Consider the following 20914-nt stretch of genomic DNA (forward strand, 5'->3'; position numbering starts at 1 on the left):
GGTGGAGGATGTGTTTTTTTTTTCTGTGTGAGTAGATGTGGAGATGTTACTTCAAGAAACTGCGTGAAACATCTTTTAAGCCCCCGATACAAATGATTTCAGACACATCTGGTGTGAAGTCTGTCTTTAAAGGTTTTTCATTCATGGAGCATAGTTAAACGTGGAGGGGTCTTTTTTCGTGTGTGGAAATTTCCACATCTGCAAAACTGTGACTGCTATACTGTGGATCTGCTAATAAGTGCTAGTATTGGCAATGACTGTGTGAAAGGTCCTTGTCAGGATACAATAGCACTACTGTGGACTTGTAATGTGAGGCCCTCAATAGGAACACATCGGATAATAGGCGCATTGGAGGGGGGAAAAATATGAGCACTATGCTAATTTCAGGTCAGTCACTTACACTGCAAGACACCACCAAAAGTGCTGATGGGCATAGTTCAAACAAGCAAAATATATACCCGACACCTTAATGTGTATAAACAGAATGCAGCATTTCCTGTATTTGTGGAGCATCTTCCTAGTTCTGTATCTTCATCCCACTTATTATTTTGAAGCACTGACAACCTTTGAAAGACTGCTGTGAGCGATTTAGTGCAGCATATGTAGGTCGTGGTGTCTCGGTACACGATAAAACCAGTGGACTTTCACCTGGCTGTGTTTGTGGGAGCAGCTGGTGACTTCTTTTGGCAATATAAATGAAATAAAACTCTTCCAGCACATCCTGCAACCATCCACGGGTTGTTTGGAAGAATTAAGGTAATTAAGATGAATGTTTTAAAAAAAAACCAAAAAAAAAACCCACTTGTTTTAACAGTCAGGTTCACTCTCTTTCCATTTTGCTGTTTGTGTTGAGTGAGTTTGTGTTCGTTCATTCTTTTTACACAGTGTTGAGGAAAGAACAATAAAACTTGAGATAGTCTAAGGAGACAGAGTGTAAGGCCTGTCATAAAGCAAAAGACTGATATGGGAATAAATAACGTAAACAAAGGAGCACTCAAGGACGTTAGATCTTTCCATTCTTGTTTCTCTTTTACTTTTAGCTCTATTTCTAATACAGTAGGACTATACAGTGGTGTCATAGGGGAAATCTGTTTTGTGCCCTCTGTCTTTTTGCAAGGCTTTAATGGGTCAACGGGTTGAAGAGTACTTGATCTCTCAGTTCATGGCTGCTGTTCAGTGCAAACAGAGCAGAAAGTTAGCTTTCTGTACTGAAAGTCAAAGATCGCCCTGACAGCTGTTGGTCAGCAGAAGTGTATTTACACCATATACAGCATGACTGTAGGCTGTTTCCTCACATCTGTTTTTCCTCTGCTTTATTCATTTCGCACACCTAAACCAGGTTGTTTGCATGACTCTGAGCTAGATTCAACTGGTCATGAAAATTGAGATGATGCAACAAGCCTGAAAAAAAAAAGGTGATTCAGACACACATGACATGTGTTTGTAGGTCACGTAGTAAGAGACTGTGAATGTGTGAGTAATGCATTATATTTTGGAGAATAATGGGTGTGGACTCGAGCGGTAAATGTTTATAAACTTTTTCGAAAATGATCAAAGTGGAAAAGTGACTTTTCAAAGTTACCAGTAGGGTGCAGATGAATCATTAAACGCAGTGTGCTGGCTACCTTTGCCTCTCGTGGGTCAAGGAGAGCTTTAAAAGAATAGTTCAATATTTGTGGAAAATACACCTGAAATAAAAAATGAAAAGATTCCACTTCAAATGTTCTGCATTTGAAGCTACGATCACTTTGGTAGCTTAGCATAAAGACTGAAGACACAGGGAAATGACTGACATACACTGCCATTAAAGTACGTATTTGCACATTTCAGTTCATATTTGGTCCACTTTTCTTTGCATAGTTGTTTTATTTTAGCCACACTTTAGGATTTCTGATCATAAACATCCTGTTAATGGTCATAGCAAAGCGTTTAAATTTGGTTTAAATCTAGACTTTGAATAGGCCACACTCACTGCTTTTGAGTGGACTTGAGGCTGAGTTTCAGATTACTGATCATCAGATCAAGTGCTTTTGAATTCAGGGCATGAACTAATAGCTGCATATACCACCACCATGTTTAGCTGTTATGATGTTCTTTTCATGAATTGCTGTGTTAGTTTTATGCCAGGTGTAAGAGGACTTGAATCTCACAAAAAGTTAAACTTTTGTCTCATCTGCACATCTGCACAGGCTTTTCCACTTTTTTGGGGAGAGATTTGAGACGAGCCTTTGTGTCCTTCTTGGTCACCTTGTTCTCTCTCGTGGATGCCACTTTTGCCCAGTATCTTTCTTATTTTTGAATCATGAACTCTGACCTTTACTGTTCTTTAGATGTTGTTCTTGGCTCTTTTGTGACCTTCTGGATGAGTCATCAATGCACTCTTAGAGTAACCGGTAGGCTGTCAACTCCCACAAGATTCACCACTGTTCCAACGTTTCGCCACTGGTGGATAATGGTTCTCACTGTGGTTCACTGGAGTCCCAGGAACTTGGAAATGGCTTTGTGTTGCTTTTTCAGATCTTACAGCGTACCTTACTTAGTCACACAGATGCTTTTCAAGTGATTTGTTGATTCAACAGGTATGACAGTAATCAAGTCTGGATGTGTTTAGTGAAACTGAACTCAGCTTCCATGATAATTGACACAATCGCTCCCTGTCTAATATTAACATTTGTTTAAAGATTTGAAGCATTTAAGTGTAAAAAATGAGCAGACTTGCTTTGTGTGGTTATCGTTTTAGTCCTTTAAAGAGAGCATCCACATGTTTAGTGAATTTGTGCAATTGCTATCACACATCACACGCCAACAAACAAAACAAACTGTTGCATTTTATTTGATTGTAAAGAGATGTTATCAGTAGTCATGTTCTCATCTCTTGAATCATAAATTTGAGCCTGACCTGTATTCAATATTGATTGTCTCAATAAGGTGCAGTAAGTGCTCTGATAAGACCGTCCTCTTGATGTTGATAAGGTTGTTACTGAGTGACTAACCAAGGCAAACGTTCCTGATATATAGAATCAGGGAACATTAACATCCTAATAGCACTGTTTGTCTCTGCCTGTGACCTCCTGGGGGCAAAAGTTAAACCTTGCCCACTGAAGTATGCCTTTGTCTTCAGGTATTTATAATTGTCAGCTAATTTTATTGCAGCTTAAGAGAGAGAAGGAGCAGTCTTCTTACACGAAAGCCGTTTGTCAGACATTGTTGAAAGTAGTTTAGTCACATAGAGAAAGTCACAACCAGACAGTCAGCTGACTCATTCTCAAAGGAGTGGGACAAACCACAATGTTTGTCCCACTCTTAAAAATGGAATCAGCAACCTTTGGCTTTTATCTACACAAGCCGAAAGCACAAGACTGGTAACATATCAAGTTTAACAAATAACCAGTTATGTGCACTGCCCTTTAAAGTCAACCATAATTTCATTAAATTATTAACAAAAGGCAAAACAGTGGCTACCCAACTATGCAGCTCGTTTAAAAATCGTTTATATGAAGCACAAGCACGTACCTGAGTACACTCGGTTCATACAGAACAAGATGCAAACAGTGAGCGTAATTGAGCTAACCCTAATCCCCTCAAAGCCACAGTCACTGTTCGTCAAGCTCTCCATCATAGGCCTAATATCTTTATCGCCAGCACCAAGTTTAGACACAGTAAACATGCCAGTACTGATGACACAGCTAAACAAAGCTGCAGTAACACTCTCAGTGGGTTTTCACACAGTGCCACACTTAAATCGCAGTTGTGTACAGGCTTAGGATTGGTGCAACCCCTTTAAAGCGTCTCTGTTGCCTCTTGCGCTCTATTACATGGCGTCTCTCCCACAAATGTAACTTTTTCAGGAATGTGGAAATCCCACCTAATTCTTCTTCTATTTTTTTTTTTTACAGTGAATCTTGGCAGCAGCATCACATTCCAGCAACAGCCACAGATCAGCCTCGACTGACAAAGTTGGACCGCTCGCTAAAGTGGAAACTGCACCTTAACCAGCCTGTGTTTTGGTTCCTGAGTAAAATATGTGAGGTCAGAATGCCAGGATATTAGCTGGCAGGCAAGACTGCACCCCACTAAAGGGATGCATGCGGACTGTTGGGCAGATATTCATTCCACTGCACAATTTAATTACTTAGTAAGTTTGCAAGTATTGTTGGAGGTAATGGCTGGAGTAATATCTTTTAATGGGAGGGTCTGTGGTCTGTGGCATACTGAGGGGAGACTGTGATAACAGCCCCTGCTGTGTTGCGGGTGGGTTTCAGCTCTAACTTGCCCTTCACACAGGAAAAGTTGATGCGCAACAGGAAAACTGTGTTTATATATAAACAGAGTGCACGGCTGCTTGGATAACTGGGTTGTGGTTAAGGTGGTGTCCAGCAATATAGATAAGGAAAGGATGGATGGGTGTAGCTGTTGATATAGGCATCAGTAGAATGGAAAGTAGGTGAGGGTCACTGGTGTGGGAATTAAAGAAATTATGGACTGCACTGACTCAAAATTGTGACTATTTAGAGAACGCACCTCATTCACCTCATGTCAAAAGTCAGAGCCGTGTTCACTATCTACCACCACTGGAAATAGTGGACATGGCTATATAGTTTCAAGGCTGTATAGGATGTAAAAGCTAAACCCAAAGTGGTCTTCCAACTCACACCTTTAAGGCTAGTCTAGTCTTGTCAGGCAACCAGTGGCAATTGCAGGAAATTTCGACTCCTCTTTAAGAAACATGCGGGGATTTTGTTATCTTCTGACAAAGCCGGGCGAAATGTCTGGCTGCTTTGATATATATTTAAAAAAACATCTACAAGAGATGCAATGACACTCTCACCCATCTTGCGGCATGAAAACAAAGAATATATTTCCCAACTAGCCAAACAGCTTTACAGGGTACTTAAAAGTTGATGGCAAACCTTTAAAAGGAGACTCTTGCATGGCTCTGTGTCTGAAGGTTGTTTTGGTTAAGCACGTGCCCTCACGCGTAATGGAAAATTTACAATTGATTAACTCGGCGCTGGCTAAATTACACATGACTACTTGAAGGAGAAAATTGTCTGCCATGTTTTCAGATCAATGATTGTCAGTTCTGGAGTGGGTAAACCAAGGAGAATGAGGAGGTGACCCAAATAGCCCAGATGTTAATGATCCCTTGTTAGGCACACGGTGAGGATAAACAAACACCGCCCTTGAAAAAAGCATGTCATGTATTGCCAAAATATGACCGCTGTAAATCAAAGGTCAGTGCTATGCTCAGTACTGTTGATAAAAGTTATTTTAAAAGTACTATGAGGTGCAAAGGACTTGAACGTGCAATTAGCACATGGAATGGGGACTTTGTCTGAAGGTTCTCGGTTATCCAGGTCACTGTAGTTTAAGGAGATTGGAAAGAAAAGCGTCTGGACTTCTTTAAGTTTCTTGAAGACATTTCACCTCTCATCCGAGAAGCTTCTTCAGTTCTAAGAGCAACTGGTGGAGAGCTCTCCACCAGCTGGCACCAGTTGGACTTTCTTTCCAAGCTCCTGAGACAATGGGGACATTGGTTTTTCTGCTAATATGCCCCTTGCAACAGGTGTCCTCCCCAGAGCCTTTTCTCTGATAAGTCAAATTTTTTTAAAAACAAAGACCCATGGAGTCATGCTTTACTTCTGCACTGGATCCACCAAACTGTAAAGTCAGGCCTCAACGACTAAACTGAAACTGAAAAAGTAAAGAGGAGAAAAGTCCTGAAAAGCAGTAACACTAACACAAACGTGTCCGTATAGCACGTCCCCCATGTGTTCATGAGAAAACTTTGAACTCACATAATATGTGACTTGACCCACTTGCCCACCCACCGTGGCACTCTCCACTGCTGCTGTGTGCAAGTCTGACTGAAGACATGAAAATCATTAACATGAATAAAAGGAACTTGTGTTTGAACAACATAATGCTGTAACTTTTTTTTTTTACCACACTCATGAAGCCATGAAGTTATGCATGTAATGATTTCAAGGAAAAATGTCAAATTTGGATTCATCACCCAATCAGATCTGTTGCCACTGATTTTCAGTCCAGTTCTTGTATAATGTGGAATACCTCTGCCTTTATTCCCTGTTTCCCTTCCTCAAGAATGGCATCTTTACAGCCGTCCACTGAGACCATTTTATTTATGTAGCTCAAAATCACAACCACAGTGGGCACTTTTATTGTAGGTCAAAGACCCTAAGAAATGGGGCTTCAGTGAACAGCAGTTGGCTCATGTGAACGGCATTTCTTAGGTCCCATGTCAGATGTTTGTTGGATTTTTTTCCCACTTTCTTAAGGACATGACTTTCAGATACTGTTCATCTGTTGTAGGTAGTTTTTCAGGCCTAACAATTCTTCTTTTGTCCTCCACCTGTCTAGTTTCCTCATTATTTAAGCACAAACTCCACATCATGCCAAGTTTGGGGGTTTTTTTTATGTTGTTGTTGTTTTTGGCTAACAGCTCTTTAAGGATCATCTTGCTGGTTGCAAAAATACTATTTTATGCCTCTTAAACAATACATTTCTCATTTTTGTCAACAAAAAAACAGATTAGTAGAAAAACGTTTCTGAAAATACAGTTTAAAACTTGTCTTTTGCTTGTTATGTTGTCGTGTGTATCACAATGCTGGTTGGTTCCTTGAGTTGGGTGCCCTTTTCATGCTTGAATGGTTCAAAGGTCAGGGTCGATTGGCTTACCAAACAAAAACAACATACCTCTGAAATGGTCAGGTACAAGGACGGGACTGAAAAGCAGCCAATGTCGAAATAAAAAACTTTGAAAGACCTTCAGAAATCCTGAAGAACTATTGCTCAAGACAAGAAATAAAGCACTACTCAAGACTTTCACAACTTCCTGTAGTGCTAAACACTGCATTTGGTCACCGCTTTTCACACAATTCACACAGAAAAATGAAAGATTAGGAATATTTATTTTAATAAAATGTAGGTTAAGGCCTATTGTTTACATCTTTTTAAACGTCTGCGTAATTCTGTGTAGTCCATACAAACAAAGCTTGTGCTTGCTTCACTTTCACAAGAATCAGTGCACAACATAAACAAACAGTCACAGGTTAAACAGGGGCATGACCAAAATATCCGCATATGGGTGTTTTGTTTTGTTTTCTACCCTGTCTGCAGCGCATCTCCGCGGGCTGATCCGACAGGATGACAAAGTGCTTCGAGGGTGACGCCAGCTGCTGTGGGCGGAGCTAGGCGTGACCCCAGACGAGGAAGACGAGTGCGACGTGACTGCCCAGCGCTGTGAAAGGATGTCTACGTTGTGCATATTTATCCTCTTACGTCAGAGTGACACACCTTCAGGAAACCTCAGTAGCTGCTTAGTCGGGACGACGAGCAGGTTCAGAGGACTCATCAGCTGCTCTCTGCTAAACTTCAGAGAGGTTCGAAAAGGGGCGAAGCTCCAGGAAAAGGCGACGCAAACCTCGAGGGTTTTTTAGTCCCACACGTGTGAAATCAGTGATAGTGACAGGGGTGTAATGTAGCCTCACCTAACCTCAACTTTGAAACAGCCTATCTCATGTAAAGATGCTATATGATTTATTATTATAAACCATGGGTGTCAAAAATAAGGCCCAGGGTCCAGAATCAACCCTGCAAAAACTCCAGTCTTGCCCCTTTGCATTGCATTGCACTGTATTTTCTTTTACAGCTTTTGCTACATTGATACTACACTGAAGTAATAAGTAACAGAAAACAATAACATTTCTGTATTTTTTTTTAATTATTTCTCACAACACTATAGTGCTGGTACATGTCTTTCATTTACTAAAGAAGCATTTCTTTATTATCTAGAGAAACTAGTATTAACTAATAAAAAATAATATTAACTCAGCAATTAGTTAATGTCTTTAAACTTACAGAAAGGGGGGTTTTGCTGGCTTTGAGGTTACAGTTGTGATTTGTTGCTATATAAATGAAATAAAGTGAGCTGAAGTGAAATGAATTGGTCCGACCTGCTTGGGTTGTAGTTGGCCCACAGTGAAAAATTAGTTTGACACACTATTACAGACAAACCAGTGAAAACCCCCAAAATAAAAACAAACAGCTGACTATTACAGAGCCATTTGAATGGTGTGACTGATCTGCCCAGTTAAGTAGGTTTAGTAGTCTTTAATGGAAAAACTAAGGCATTAAGCAATAATGACAGTAAAATATTTGTGTAATACACTAGAGGCAGGCAGTCTTATGAGAGGATGTGGATGTATGAGGGCTAATATTAGCTCATTTTCCCCTAGTGGAGCGGCCATGTGTCCTGGCCTACTTGTAAACAAGCGGCAGAAAAACCGTGTGGAGATTAATCCGGTGCATCCTCACACACACAGACATGCAGTTTGGTTTTGTTAGTGAAACAAATCTTCACAGCTTGGTGGGATTGGTATGTGTGTGTGATCCGATATGTTACATTAGTGTAAAGTAAGGAAGTCCTCGACACCCAGAGATCAACGTATCAGTACTAGTTTAATATGCCGGTGAGGATTCTCTGCACGATATACCGTTCAGGGGATTAAAGCTTGAACCAGTTTACTCAATCAGTAAACAGAAACCTGCAAGTTAATCTTTCACAGTCGACGGGCTGACGAGCTCCAGTTTCCTCTCACTGTGCACTTATAACAAATCTTGCCACTCCTTTTGTATTTTGTTTTGTTTTTTTTGTTTGATATTCATATGAAACTTTGTCTGTTGTTGTAAAATCCGGAGCTTAAAAACACAAAGTGCACAAAATGAAGCATAAATTAGGGAAGAGATGTGAGGCAGTGAAGAAAGAGAAATGCTGTTTTGTCTCCCGTCCCTCTGTGTGTCACTCAGTCACATGCTTAGTGATTCTGTCTGACTGCCAGGCTCATTCTCTGAGTGTAATCTCTGTTGACCAGTCAGAGGAGGGAGCGAGGGCAAAAAAAAAAAGATGGAGGACTGTGTCGCAATCTAGGTCGTCCACTAGTAATCCCACAGGGTGGAGGTTCTGTTGTGGGCATTCACTGCCAAATGCTGAGCTCAGCCAACTCCTCTTCCTTGTGCCTCTGTTCGCTAAATTCTTGTCTCATGACAGACCTCCCTCAGTTTGCCCTCGACTCACATGCTCCGATGATATCTGCTAGAAATTCCCCAAGTAGGGGGTATTAGTTGATCATTCAGTCCATCTGATAAGTTTGTAATTCAAAAGCGCTGCGTAAGCCCTAAAACAGAGTTCTTGCCAAGCTGATGATTCAGGATGGAGATACAAAGGTGTGAAAAAGTACATAATGCCCTTCCTGATTAGTATTTTATTTAATATTTCTCAAGTTTCATATCAACATACCTATTTAAAAATTAGACAAAGGCAACCTTAGTAATAAAAAATGCAATTTTGAAATGATGCTTTCATTAACTTATTGAACCCGAAGAGTAATAACTGGTTGCGCCAGCCTTGGCAGCAAGAACTGCAATCCAACATCTGTGATGACTGACACCGATGTTTCACATCGCTGTGGAGGAATTCTGGTCCACTCTTCTTTGCAGCTACATTGCAGGGTTTGGTGCATGAACATCTGTTTAAGGTCATATTAAAGCATTTTGATTGCTTTTAAATCTGGCCTTTGACTAGGCCACTCCAAAACCTTTGTTTTGTTAGCGCTGAGCTCTTGAGAGGTGGACTTGCTGGTGCGTTTCAGATCACTTTCCTGCTGCATGACCAAGGTGCTATTGGCATTCAGGGTATGAATCCATAGTCAGATATTCATGGTACCATCAATTACTGCAAGTCATCCTGAAGCAGCAAAGCAGCTCCAGACCCTCACACGACCACCGTGATGTTCTTTTCATGAAATGCTGTGTTAGTTTTATTTCAGATGTAACGAGACTCAAACCTTCCAAAAGGTTCAGCTTTTGTCTCTCCACAAAGTAAAGAGTCTTGGTGTTCATCAAGATGTTTTTTGGCAAACAAATAATGGAATTCTCCCATTATTGTTATTTTTTGCCCAGTCTGTTTCTTATTGATGAATCATGAGCACTGACCTTAACTGAGGTGTTGTCCTGGCTTCTTTTGTGACCTCATGGATGAGTATTCAATGTGCTCTTGGAGTAATTTAGCAGGCCGGCTAATCCCAGGAAGATTCACCACCATTCCAAGTTTTTTCCATTGGTGAATAATGGCTCTCACTCTGGTTCACTGGAGTTCCAAAGGCTTTATAACCCTTTTCATAGATGTCAATGATTGAGTTTGTTTAGATCAAGTTTGATGTGTTGCTTTTTGAGATCTTTTGTCATGCTTTGTCAGACAGGTTCTATCAGATTTGGCAGTAATCAAGACTGCGTGTTTTCCAGTGAAATCGGTTTCTTGCATTCCAAGAAATGTGATTAATCATCATTTCATCATTCATCGTTTAACAGGGGGACAGTACTTTTTAACACAGGGCCAGTTAGGTTTGGATTGCTTTTTTCATTTTAAAATTGTGACAAATATGCAAAAAACTAAATCAAAATCAGGAAGAGGACAAATACTTGTTTACTGTTTTACTTTAAAGGCTATGTCGTAAATGTTCTTCATTTGAAGAGGATGCAGTTTTTTATTGTTGACCTGATATTAAATGTTTGCTGTGTCAGGAATCTGCACAATTCTTGTGTTCTGTCATAGTTTACAGCAAAAACCTAAATGTCGAAATAAAAACACCACCTTCACTACCTTCATGGTTCCATGTGGGCTTTCTTCAGTTAAAACTCAAAACATTTCTGGCAATCTCAACTGCTTGCACATCCTTTTACAGTCACGCTTCACCTGTTCCCAAAAAAAGCTGTTTGGAAGCATCGCGTTTGAGAGGGTCACGCAGCACCCGTCCTGCCTGGGCTCATGACTTGCATAATCTGCACGACTTGGTGTCCTTACAGTAGGACATGGTGGTGGAGACTGAAATACTGTCCTGCTTGACCTTCAGTTTCAATCACTAGTACAAGGATTGTGTACCCTTGAGCATTTGTACTGCACGGTTTGTGTCAAAACAATGTAGAGTAGGACACTCATAATCCCTGATTCTTTGCTTTTTATGTTCTATTGTACATGTCTGAACTAAAATCCACTCTGCAGCCCACAGCCTGTTTGAAGCTGCAGGGTCAGGGTGAATAATGGCAAAGGGTGGATCTCTTTCCTTACCGCACTGAAAAGTATGCAAGCTGCTTGCATCATGTTGTATGCATTAATTATGTTTCGGTGATTTGTGACCAAAACACTGTTTTTCTCAAGTTCCCTCCATTAAAAGGTAGAAAGCTTGACATCTGACACATGGACACCTGCTGCAATGTAATGCATTTTCAGAGTGCAGATGCAAGGGGCTGCACCTGCCCTTTTGGCCCATTCCAGAACTCTTGCCTGACGTGGACGCTAATTCACAAGTCCAAACTGACCTAAGCATGCGCTCGGCTAAACGAGAGCTTCTCAGTCCCAGACCTCAGTGACCTGATTGCTGGCTACTGACATGACTGCACAGGGCACATGCTTTCACGTTATGGTCTTTTTCCCTCTTAAAAAAAACAAAAACATTTCAAAGCATACTACTCTAGCAACCTCCAGTGTTAACCATGCTAATCACATTGCCGGCTAGGTTATGGTTCAGCAAGGTGCAGGTCATGTGTGCTGAAAATAGAAAAGCAAACAGATTTCATGCGCTGCATATTTGCCCAACTCAACCAACTATGCAACCTCTGGGAACAAATGAAAGACCTGATATCTTGCATGATTCATTGTATCTAGATTTTTCCCCACTTACAGACATTAAATTTTTCACAACCTAACAAAGCATTGTCTATGCATTCTGTTAGAATATCTTCTGTAGTGTAATAAAGACTGTTGTAATGGTCAGCAAAACTGCATTAAACACCACAAAATGGACAAATATATAGGTATAAAAAAAAACCCCCCACTTAATTGTGTTGATTTTAATACAAGGTAGTGCGTTTGGGAGTTCAAAGTAAAACTCTACTGCCCCCTTGTGGTCAGTCTGTAGTGACTTCAGACATGTATAAAACGTAGTGGCCGCAATCACAAAAAACCGTGATAAGCCACAATTTTTTTTTTTTTTAACTCCAGGAAACATCAGTATTTTCCCTAAACCATCAATTATCTACAACTAAAAAGTCTACAGCCAAAAATAAAGACATATTACAAACACTCGACATTAAACTACATGCCCACTTTGATATAAAGCCATATTTCTGTTTTTTCCAATAAACTAGCATATCCCCTTCAAAACATGAAAGTGTATTTTAATAGGAAGATTTTTTTTTAACTATCAAAAACGGGGAACACCGGGGGTAAGTGCTGGAAGGGCGTAAGTGAGGCCACTGCTCTGCGGGCTGGTAAACAAAGGGACAGCTCCCGGGTGAACCTGGAGCGAGGGAACAGAATACACAGGTATCCGTTTGACGGGTGTAGTAGTTCCATCAGCAGTGGCCCAGTGGTGTGTGCTGCCCCCTCCCGTGCAGACAGGAGAACATCCAGCTGAAGCTTGTAGGATGAGATGCTGATCTGTGTCCCAGCCGAAGCACCTTTTTGTCCCAGTTCGTCGCTGTGTAGGCTGAGTAAAGTGCTCCACCCGGACTGGCAGACTGAGTGTGGGAGTGTAGGCTTGAGCAGAGGTGAAGTCTCTCTTCAGGATTGAGTCAATAGAGAAAGGGCCATTAAACTTCACCTCAGGTTTGATCTGAGCAGTACTGCGTGGTGCGGGCTCTAGAGAGTGGAGAGGCCTAGGCGGACAGCTCAGGTTCTTGGTCTCCAGTCTGGAGACCAGAACAGGGAAGAGATGGAGAATTTCCAAGAAGTGTTCATGCACCATCTCTGTTGTTATCTCCCTGCAGTCCAGCATCCAGTACACAAGCTCACGATTCATTGTGCCCGGAACTAGAATCTGAAAAGCAAACAGTACACGAGTTATATTTACAGCCCTTTGTGTGTTTGATTTAAATAAATTTTGGAAAAGATGCTTACCTTGACGAAACATTTGTAACCTGTTAAATACCAACTGATGTTGTTGTAAGCATTCCTTTCATCCTTATCAATCACTGAAATCTTGTTTTTCATCTATAAGAACATCAAGTGGAAGGCTTTAAAATGGAAACTTGTGTTTCATATTGGGTGTTTGCATTTATCATAACAGCAGCAACAATAAACACCACACTTATTTCTTACCTGAGTAAAAGTCAGCATCTTATGTGGAGAATACTGGAGAAGGATGGCAAGCTTAGCCAGGTAAGTGGTATTTTTGCTACAGAACGCACTCAGAGGGTTAGATAGATCAGTCAGAGATTTGTCATCTCCAGACTTCTCATCTTTGTCCTGCATCTTCTTTGGAGAGTCAAGTCGAGTCCCTTTCAGTGTCGTCATAAACTTTACCAGTTTGCACCTGAAGCGGTCAGCTCTGGAACAAAAAGGGGATTTCAGGGTGGACAACTTCAGGCAAATGAGCATGTTTTTTATAAGATGATAAACCAGGTCCACAAGTGCTGGAGTCTGGCTCCATGCTGAATGTTTCAATGAAGTTTATTAAACTTCATTGAAACATTCATAAACATTTAATACTAAACTTTTCATTTACAGAACTGTTAAAACTTCAGACCTCAACCAAATCAGCAAAATTAGACTAAAAGGAAAACACAATTTTTTGCCATTAGTGTAGCACTGAAATTGTGCAAATAACTCAAATTCTTCTTGATAAGAAAAAACTAACTTGAAGTAATTTGTCTTGTTTTGAGGAATGTTTAATTTTGCTATGACTTAAGTGTCCAGTAACATGAACTTAAAACCTGGCAAAAATGTGTTGAGTAAATTAAATTGTGAACAGAAACTGCATTGAAATGCTCTGGTTAGATTGTAACACTCTTTTTGTCTTCGCCACGTTGCGTCGCCTCAGAAGTAGCCAACCTTTTAATTAAATACAAACCTAGCAGCACAGAACTCACTTTGAAAGTTGTTTCAACGTAGAGGAACAGCCTTCCAGCAGCTGAAGGTTAATTTCAGAAAATCTTCCCCTCACCTATAGTCGTTTCTCCTTACACTTAGTTTAGTTTCTAAAGTTGATTTGAGACACACCACATGCACGCTGGTGGTTCAATTACACAGAATACATAATCGAGTAAAGTTGTCAAACCAATAAGCAATCTATTCACATGCTAACAGTACAATTTACTGCACCTCTCATTTAAAGTCAAACCAGCAGCCTTTTGCTCCACAGTCGTTATTTAAATCAACGACCCCTTTTCAGATTCCTCCACCCATAACCTGCACTGAAAGCAGGATTACAGCTTTACTCTGGTGGATGGTTGTAAGGCTGCAACCCTGACCCATGTGTTTTCACTTGTCTCTGATTAAAGGTGTGCTATTCAGCTGCTCTGGGGTCTGGTCCAAGGAACAGACTCACCAAGGGATCTGTAAAACCCTGCTGACCCTCAAGATTTCCACATGTATTTTAGAAAAGATAAAAAAGATAATTTGGAGAAAACAAGCTTACACATCATACAGCATCATACACAGACCAATTCTGATACAGTTATTCAGAGAGGGACTGAAGCATTGGGGGAAACAATAAGAGGCAATAAAATATGTCCTTCTGTTGTGAAAGAGCAATAAAAAAGGGTTTCTACTAATACAAAGTGCAAATTCTCAGCTGACTAATTCATGACATTTCTTAGAGTTATTCCTTTATTAATAACGAAGAAGGTTTTTAAGACAGACTCATCTTCACTGGTATAACCTGAGGTCATTGTTTCAGGTATTTCATAGTCATACATCCTTGTCCACACAACCCAGCCAAGGTGCTGATTGTGGTTAATTTGAATAAATATACACTGAATTTAGATCTGAATTTAGGTGAAAATGTTTATCCAGGAGCTACTTTTACCATATTCAATTAAATGTAGCTTTATTTATTATAGCAATAACAGAAAGAAGCTAAAAAGGACAAAACTCTGGGGAACTTTGTGACTACCACATTTCTTTTAACACCCACAGTGTGTCCTAATCGCTGCACCAAATCTTTGTGATTGGTGGAATCAAGTGCTGCACTGAGGTCTAACAGGACAAGCACAAAGTTGAGTCCACTGTTAAAGCCCATAGGAATATAACTTGTAACCTTTATTAGTGCTGTTTCTGGGGTGTTGATTAATTTCAACTAACATATATTCATCCAGCTATTACAAGGTCTCTGAAAGGCCAAGTAAATCACTGTGTTGATCAATTATTAAATCATATTAACACAAACTTAGACTGTGTCACGGTCCTGGGTCATTTGACCCAGTGTATTACGTTTTCTTATATTTTGATATTCATTGTTTATGTATAAGTCTCATTTAGTAATCTAAGCTCATTTCTATTTTGCCTTCCTTGCCCTGTTATACTTTATTATCTATTAGATTCTCCTTGTGTCTTCACCCCTTGTGTTTGTCTTCCGTGCCCTTCATGTGTTTCAGTAATGTCGTTGTCTCCCATCTTCTCCTCTTGTTTACATGTTTTCCCTCGTGCTCCTTTCCGCCCGTCATGTGTGTTTTTCCGCAGCTATGTTCTGTTTTGGTTACTGTATGTCTGTCTCATCTCCAGTACCGTTGTTTCCTCTGTGTGTTTATAGTGCATGTTTTAGTCTGCCATGTGTTTCATGTCTGCGTGTTCCATGTTGTCTGCCTCTCATTATGTTTCCTGTTTTATTGTGAAGAATCTGGTGTTTCCATGTTCAGTTTCTAGTTTCACTTCCACTGTGGCATCATTATGTTCAAGCTAATCAGCTGTTTCCACCGTGTCTTTCCACTTCCCCTGATCACCTAAATGTGTGTATTTAGTCCTTGTCTGTTTGTCCTGCTATTCTGCCATGCTCTCCAGGGTTTTCATGTATTCATGCTAAGTCGTCACATTTCAGGTTTTTCCTGTCAGGATTTCCATGTTCATGGTTTTTTATGTTTCGCCTTAACCTAAACTGGGTGAACTAAGTGTTTAGTTTTGCCTTTGCAACTTGTTTCATGCAGCTAAAACCAGCCTTTAATAAATGGCTCGCTTTCAGTTAATTTTAAGTTTGTTTCTACACTTTGTTTTGTCTGTATTTGCGTCCTCTATTCTCCACTCCACACAGTCTGCATCTACTGACTGTAACATAATTTTTAATACTCCACCTTTAATTTATTTAGGTGTAGTTCGGGGTATTATGAGTCTTTCTTTGTGAATTTTGAATGTTTAATTTGTTTTAACTTTTGTTTCTATGGTGTAGTCTCTATGGTGATGAGGTTTGGGGACAATGACAGGAGGAGAGAGAAATATTATATTAGATAATATTCTAAATGTCAAAGATAATAAATTGAATGGATTGCACAGCAGTGCACCATTTAGCACTGTTGCCACATGTTGGGAAGGTTCCAGGTTAAAACCTTAAGGCAGTCTGTGTTGTGTTGACATGTATAATAGGTTATTTGTTAGTTCAAGATTGGTGAAAAATAGTGTGAAATGTTGTCTGTCTCCTTGTCTCGGCTCTGTAAAGGTATGGAAACTGCCCTGGAAGTAGCACCCCTCTCACACAGTGACAATAGGGATAAGCAGATGACTGTTATAATTATTAGTATTAAGAAAAGTTATTTAATAGCGTTAACATAATCTTTGTCATCTAACATGAATTCATGTAGAAATAAAAACTGTGTTAGTGCTGAAGAAATCTTTTGAGTGCACTGACCTAAATGTGTCAGAGGCCCAGACTTTCTTCCCACCCGAGTCGTAAACCGCTGGAATGTAACTTTATACTCTTTCTAGTCACATTCAAATTAGACACACTGTTTGTGATAGTGAGCCATTTTAACTAATGAATAGCAGTGACAGCGATATCACCTCACCCACACAGCCTCGGTCTTCCAGTGATTTTTATATTTGTTAACAAGGAGGGTTGTTTAAGCCTCTAAAGATGTAGCCTTCAGCAAACTTTGATTCAAACATCCATCATAGACGGTCTCTACTTGATGTCTTGAACAAGAAGGCCTCAAATCAGTAAGAAAATTAAGAAATCTCCTAAAGCGTGAACATGGACAACCTGATGGCCTTATTCACATTTAGGATTACCGCAGTGGCTGCTCCTCCAACATTAACGACTCATCTTCACATGAAAAGGCGATCGTCAGGAACACCCTAATGAATTGTTCCAGCAAGACATATAGCCTGGGCTGACCACTTCAGGGACACATCATCACCAAGTGAGGACTGCGACAACACTCTCCTGTGCAGAGCTTTACTCTCCAGCAAACGAGATGGAGAACCAGACAGGGAACTTGGGCAGTCCGTTGTCTCTCTCGGATCCGGCCAGCAGTGCTCAGAAGGCTCTGCTCAGCAACACCACCACCTACCTGGCTAAGATTGCCATTGTTCTTCATGATGCTCCAGACAAGATGCTCACCTTTACTCAGGTAACAAAGATTCAGAATTACAAAGCTATTTGCACTCTGCACCCTTTTTTTCTTCGCTATCATGTTGATTGCTGCTGTACACGGCCTGTGTGTGCTGATGTAAGCAGGAAACAGAAGGGTGGTTGCTTGCAACCAGCAGTAGGAAATGCTATAAAAAAGAGAGTGCAATGGCAAGAAACTAGACCAGAAATTTGTTTGCTTCAAAATGAAAGTAGAACTGGAAATAGGCAAAGAGTAGCAATAAAGCTGCATGTAAATAAAACAGACGAGAGGTCGTGGATTGGCTTTTTTTCCCTCCCAATCAGTCAGACAGGAAAGGTCATTTTTTTTCTAAATACCTCATGAGGAGAATCTAAAAACATAAGATAGTGGGGATTTGAAATTGCTATGCTCAACAGTAATGTCTTTCACATGTCAAGCACTAACCTGCATTGTGATGTATGTGCAGCTGATGGACAAGCTGACCCTGTTCTTCTCTGAGGATCAAAAATCTATTGAGAACAACGTCAGAGTTTGTTTATCAACAAACAAATGTTTTGTCAAGGTAAGATTTTACATATTTAATAAATGATGTTGTAAGAACTACTTCGAGAAGCAAGTTTCTGTTCAGTTGACTGAGATATTTTTTTCAGGTTCCAATTGTGCCATATTCACTCAATAGTAAGAGAAACTACTGGAAGTTGGACTTGACTCAGATCACAGCGAAGATGATGCGCCGGCACTTTAGAGGCATCCTGCAGCTCTTCCCCGAACTGGCCTGCAAGATGCAAAAGGAGAACCTGAGCAAACAATCGCAGCATTGCGCAACTCCCAGCTCCCATGAACTTGAAGCTCGCAGATCTGTTCGTATCCAGCGTGAGGTGAAGTTCAGAGGTCCTTTCTCCATTGATTCCCTCCTAAAAACTGATGAACACTCTGCTCAGAACCCCGGAGCTTCTCCTCTCTCTGGTGTTCCTCTCAGAGTGGAACAGCCGCCTTATTATACACCGTCCAAACAAGCTGGAACAAAGAGAAGCTTCAGCTGCGACTCTCGGGAGTCTCTCGCCCTAAAAGCTGCAGCTGTAACTTCCCCCATCTACTTAGCTGATGGCAGAGGTTATTTTGGATGTGGAGCTGTTCACCCCATCAAGACGATGCCTACTTACCCTGAGCCCACAGCCTTCCCCAGACCCAGTGCCTCTTATTACGCCACCCCACATGGCAGTTATGCAACATCTGTACCAGCATTCATGCATGATGCTCGAGGTTTTTGGTTGTAATCCTTCTCCCCACCCTCTGTTTCTCCCTCCCTACATCTCTCCTCTTCTGTGCTCAGTCATTTGTAGATGCCTCTGGATTTGCGGTTACCAGCAAACCACTCACCTGGAATATTTAAGAAACAGTTTCTCCCCTTGATTTTCACTAGGTTGTTCTGCCCTCTCTAGCGGTCACGTTTGAAGCTAGGACAGGGACAGAAAACAGGCAACTTCTCGTCTCCAGGAAGCTCCTGGTGTGTTGTCTGCTCAGTAGGATTTACCCAGTACCCACTTCGACTTAATTCGACTTTGATTCAGAAACCTTGGATTTCTTCCCTGCCAGCCCCGTCATCTGTGAGCCTTGTAGCTCTGAAGGTAACCCCTTTGCCAAATTTCCATGTTGTAAAAAATCCTTTGAACTGCTCCAGTCTGTGTTTAGATCTTTCTGCCCTTATGAAATCATTACATTCTCAAGATTGTGCCCTGAACTCTGCCTCTCTTGATGTATGTGTACCTGATGCAGAGGATTGTGGGTACAATTCTCAGGAAAAGGCAGGATAAGCTAGCTGGACATTGTGGTAGCGGGCATATTTTACTGTATTGTAAATACTATGTTGTCTTACTATATTTTTTTGTTCTTCACTGTACAAGTTACAAAGTATAATTATTAGGGGAATTGTAAACCATTGTTTTGAACATGGCATGTGTAGTGTACGGGAATGCCCAGCTCCCTAGAATGTCCTATGGAGAATAGTGATTGAGAATAGTGGGCGTATTAAAGGGAAGGTGCTTGGGTAACAAAAGGCCATCCACCAGGTGTAGCAGGCTTTTGTCTTGCTCAGCGTACGGGTTGATTCAACACAGTCCTCTAAGCTATGTGCAGTAAATGTCTCTTCTAAGGCTACATGAGTCACTATAGGTGATTAACTGATAACTTGGGGGCTGTATGATTTTCTTGAAGGTATGTCATAAACTTTAAGGAAAAAAAACAAGACAAACTAGTGTCAGTAACGTACCATTGTGTTTGTATTTATACAGATCAATGTTAAAGCACTCGGGAGTCTTGACCTGTAGCTGCCTGAACTATGGGGAGTTTGTTAATTATTGAACATGTTTGATGCATTAATGCAATTCAAATTCAATTTTTTTTTTCATGTTTGTTGTGTTAATGCTGTGCATGATTCTAACTGTTGTTTCTTTTGAAATTCCAGTCAAGTGTCGAATATTTTCCACTGGAATTTTTTTTAACTGTTTCTTTTTCCTTTTTTTCTGTGTTATTTTAGTGATTGTGCCAGTGATATTTTAACCCTGGTCATGCTGTCCCTTGTAGGTTACCTGGGAGCTTCTCTGGGAGTAGTACTGAAGTAAATGAAGTAGCTGAATTGTGTGCAGTAGAGTGGGATCACAGAATTAGAGTGTAGTAACTGAATAGTGCTCCACACTGTGCTGCAACCTCTGTCTGTCTCCTTGTTTCTTAACTGAACTTTTTAGTCGAACCAACCTGTTTTTTTTGTTGGGGGTTTTTGTTTTTTGTTTTTTAAAAAAAAAAATTCATTGATATTTTTTTGCATAGTTAATAAAGCTGCTTGTAACAGCAACTGTAGATTTCCAAATGCAGTGTTTGTCTTAATTTCAAAAAAGAAGTCACCTCTTGGCAGGGCCACACATGCATCATTCTTCTGCCAACCATTGCAGCACCACTAAGCTCTCTGGACTCCCAGAGCTATCTGTTCAGTTCAGTGGTCCTTTTCTCCAACGACTCTGCTCAGGACACCAGAGCTTGTCTTCGCTCCAGTGTTCCCCTCAGAGTGGAGCAGCAGCCTTATGCATCCTACACACAGGTCCCAACAAAGGGAAGTCTCCTGGCCCTTCCTCCTGCAGACTATAAGTGGAAAACCTTAGTCTACACAGCAGGGGTTCAGCTAATCCAGAGTCTCAAGAGGATACCTGTGTACCCTGAGCCCAGTGTCTTCCCCAGAGCCCGCGCCCCTTATTTCACCAATCCACACAGCAGCTATACAACTCTGTACTAACAATTACCCAGGATGCTTTAGTCTCTTTAGTGTTTGTCTGCAATTCCCTCACTCTTTATCATTATTACATACTTCAGCTTCTCTATACAGCATGCACAATTCACATACTTCCTCCTACAGTTATCCCTTTGACCTTGACTCTCTGCATCACGGATACCTGGAAGGTGTGCTTATGACTACACTTTAAAATGCAGGAAAAAAATACACAATATCTTAGGCTTCTCAGCATAT

The 20914-nt window shown here is 40.7% G+C and overlaps 2 protein-coding genes across 2 annotated transcripts; one reads left to right on the top strand and one right to left on the bottom strand.

Annotated features, from left to right (window-relative positions):
• Nucleotides 1-12281: 12281 nt before the first annotated feature.
• On the bottom strand, nt 12282-13372 carry LOC146683248 (uncharacterized). The gene is made up of 3 exons (XM_085445645.1): nt 13178-13372; nt 12977-13069; nt 12282-12896 (listed from the first exon to the last, which is right to left on the bottom strand). Exons 1-3 carry the CDS (start codon nt 13370-13372, stop codon nt 12282-12284), a joined length of 903 nt encoding a protein of 300 aa, XP_085301771.1.
• A 3887-nt stretch (nt 13373-17259) lies between these two features.
• LOC146683249 (uncharacterized) lies at nt 17260-18674 on the top strand. Its single transcript, XM_085445541.1, has 3 exons — nt 17260-17415; nt 17864-17959; nt 18048-18674. The coding sequence occupies exons 1-3, from the start codon at nt 17260-17262 to the stop codon at nt 18672-18674; spliced, it is 879 nt and encodes a 292-aa protein (XP_085301667.1).
• Nucleotides 18675-20914: the final 2240 nt, after the last annotated feature.

The sequence above is a fragment of the Copadichromis virginalis genome, linkage group LG22, assembly GCF_057382275.1.
Source record: "Copadichromis virginalis isolate Kocher_CV1m ecotype Utaka linkage group LG22, C_Virginalis_male_GT1.1, whole genome shotgun sequence".
Classification (NCBI taxonomy): Eukaryota; Metazoa; Chordata; class Actinopteri; order Cichliformes; family Cichlidae; genus Copadichromis; species Copadichromis virginalis.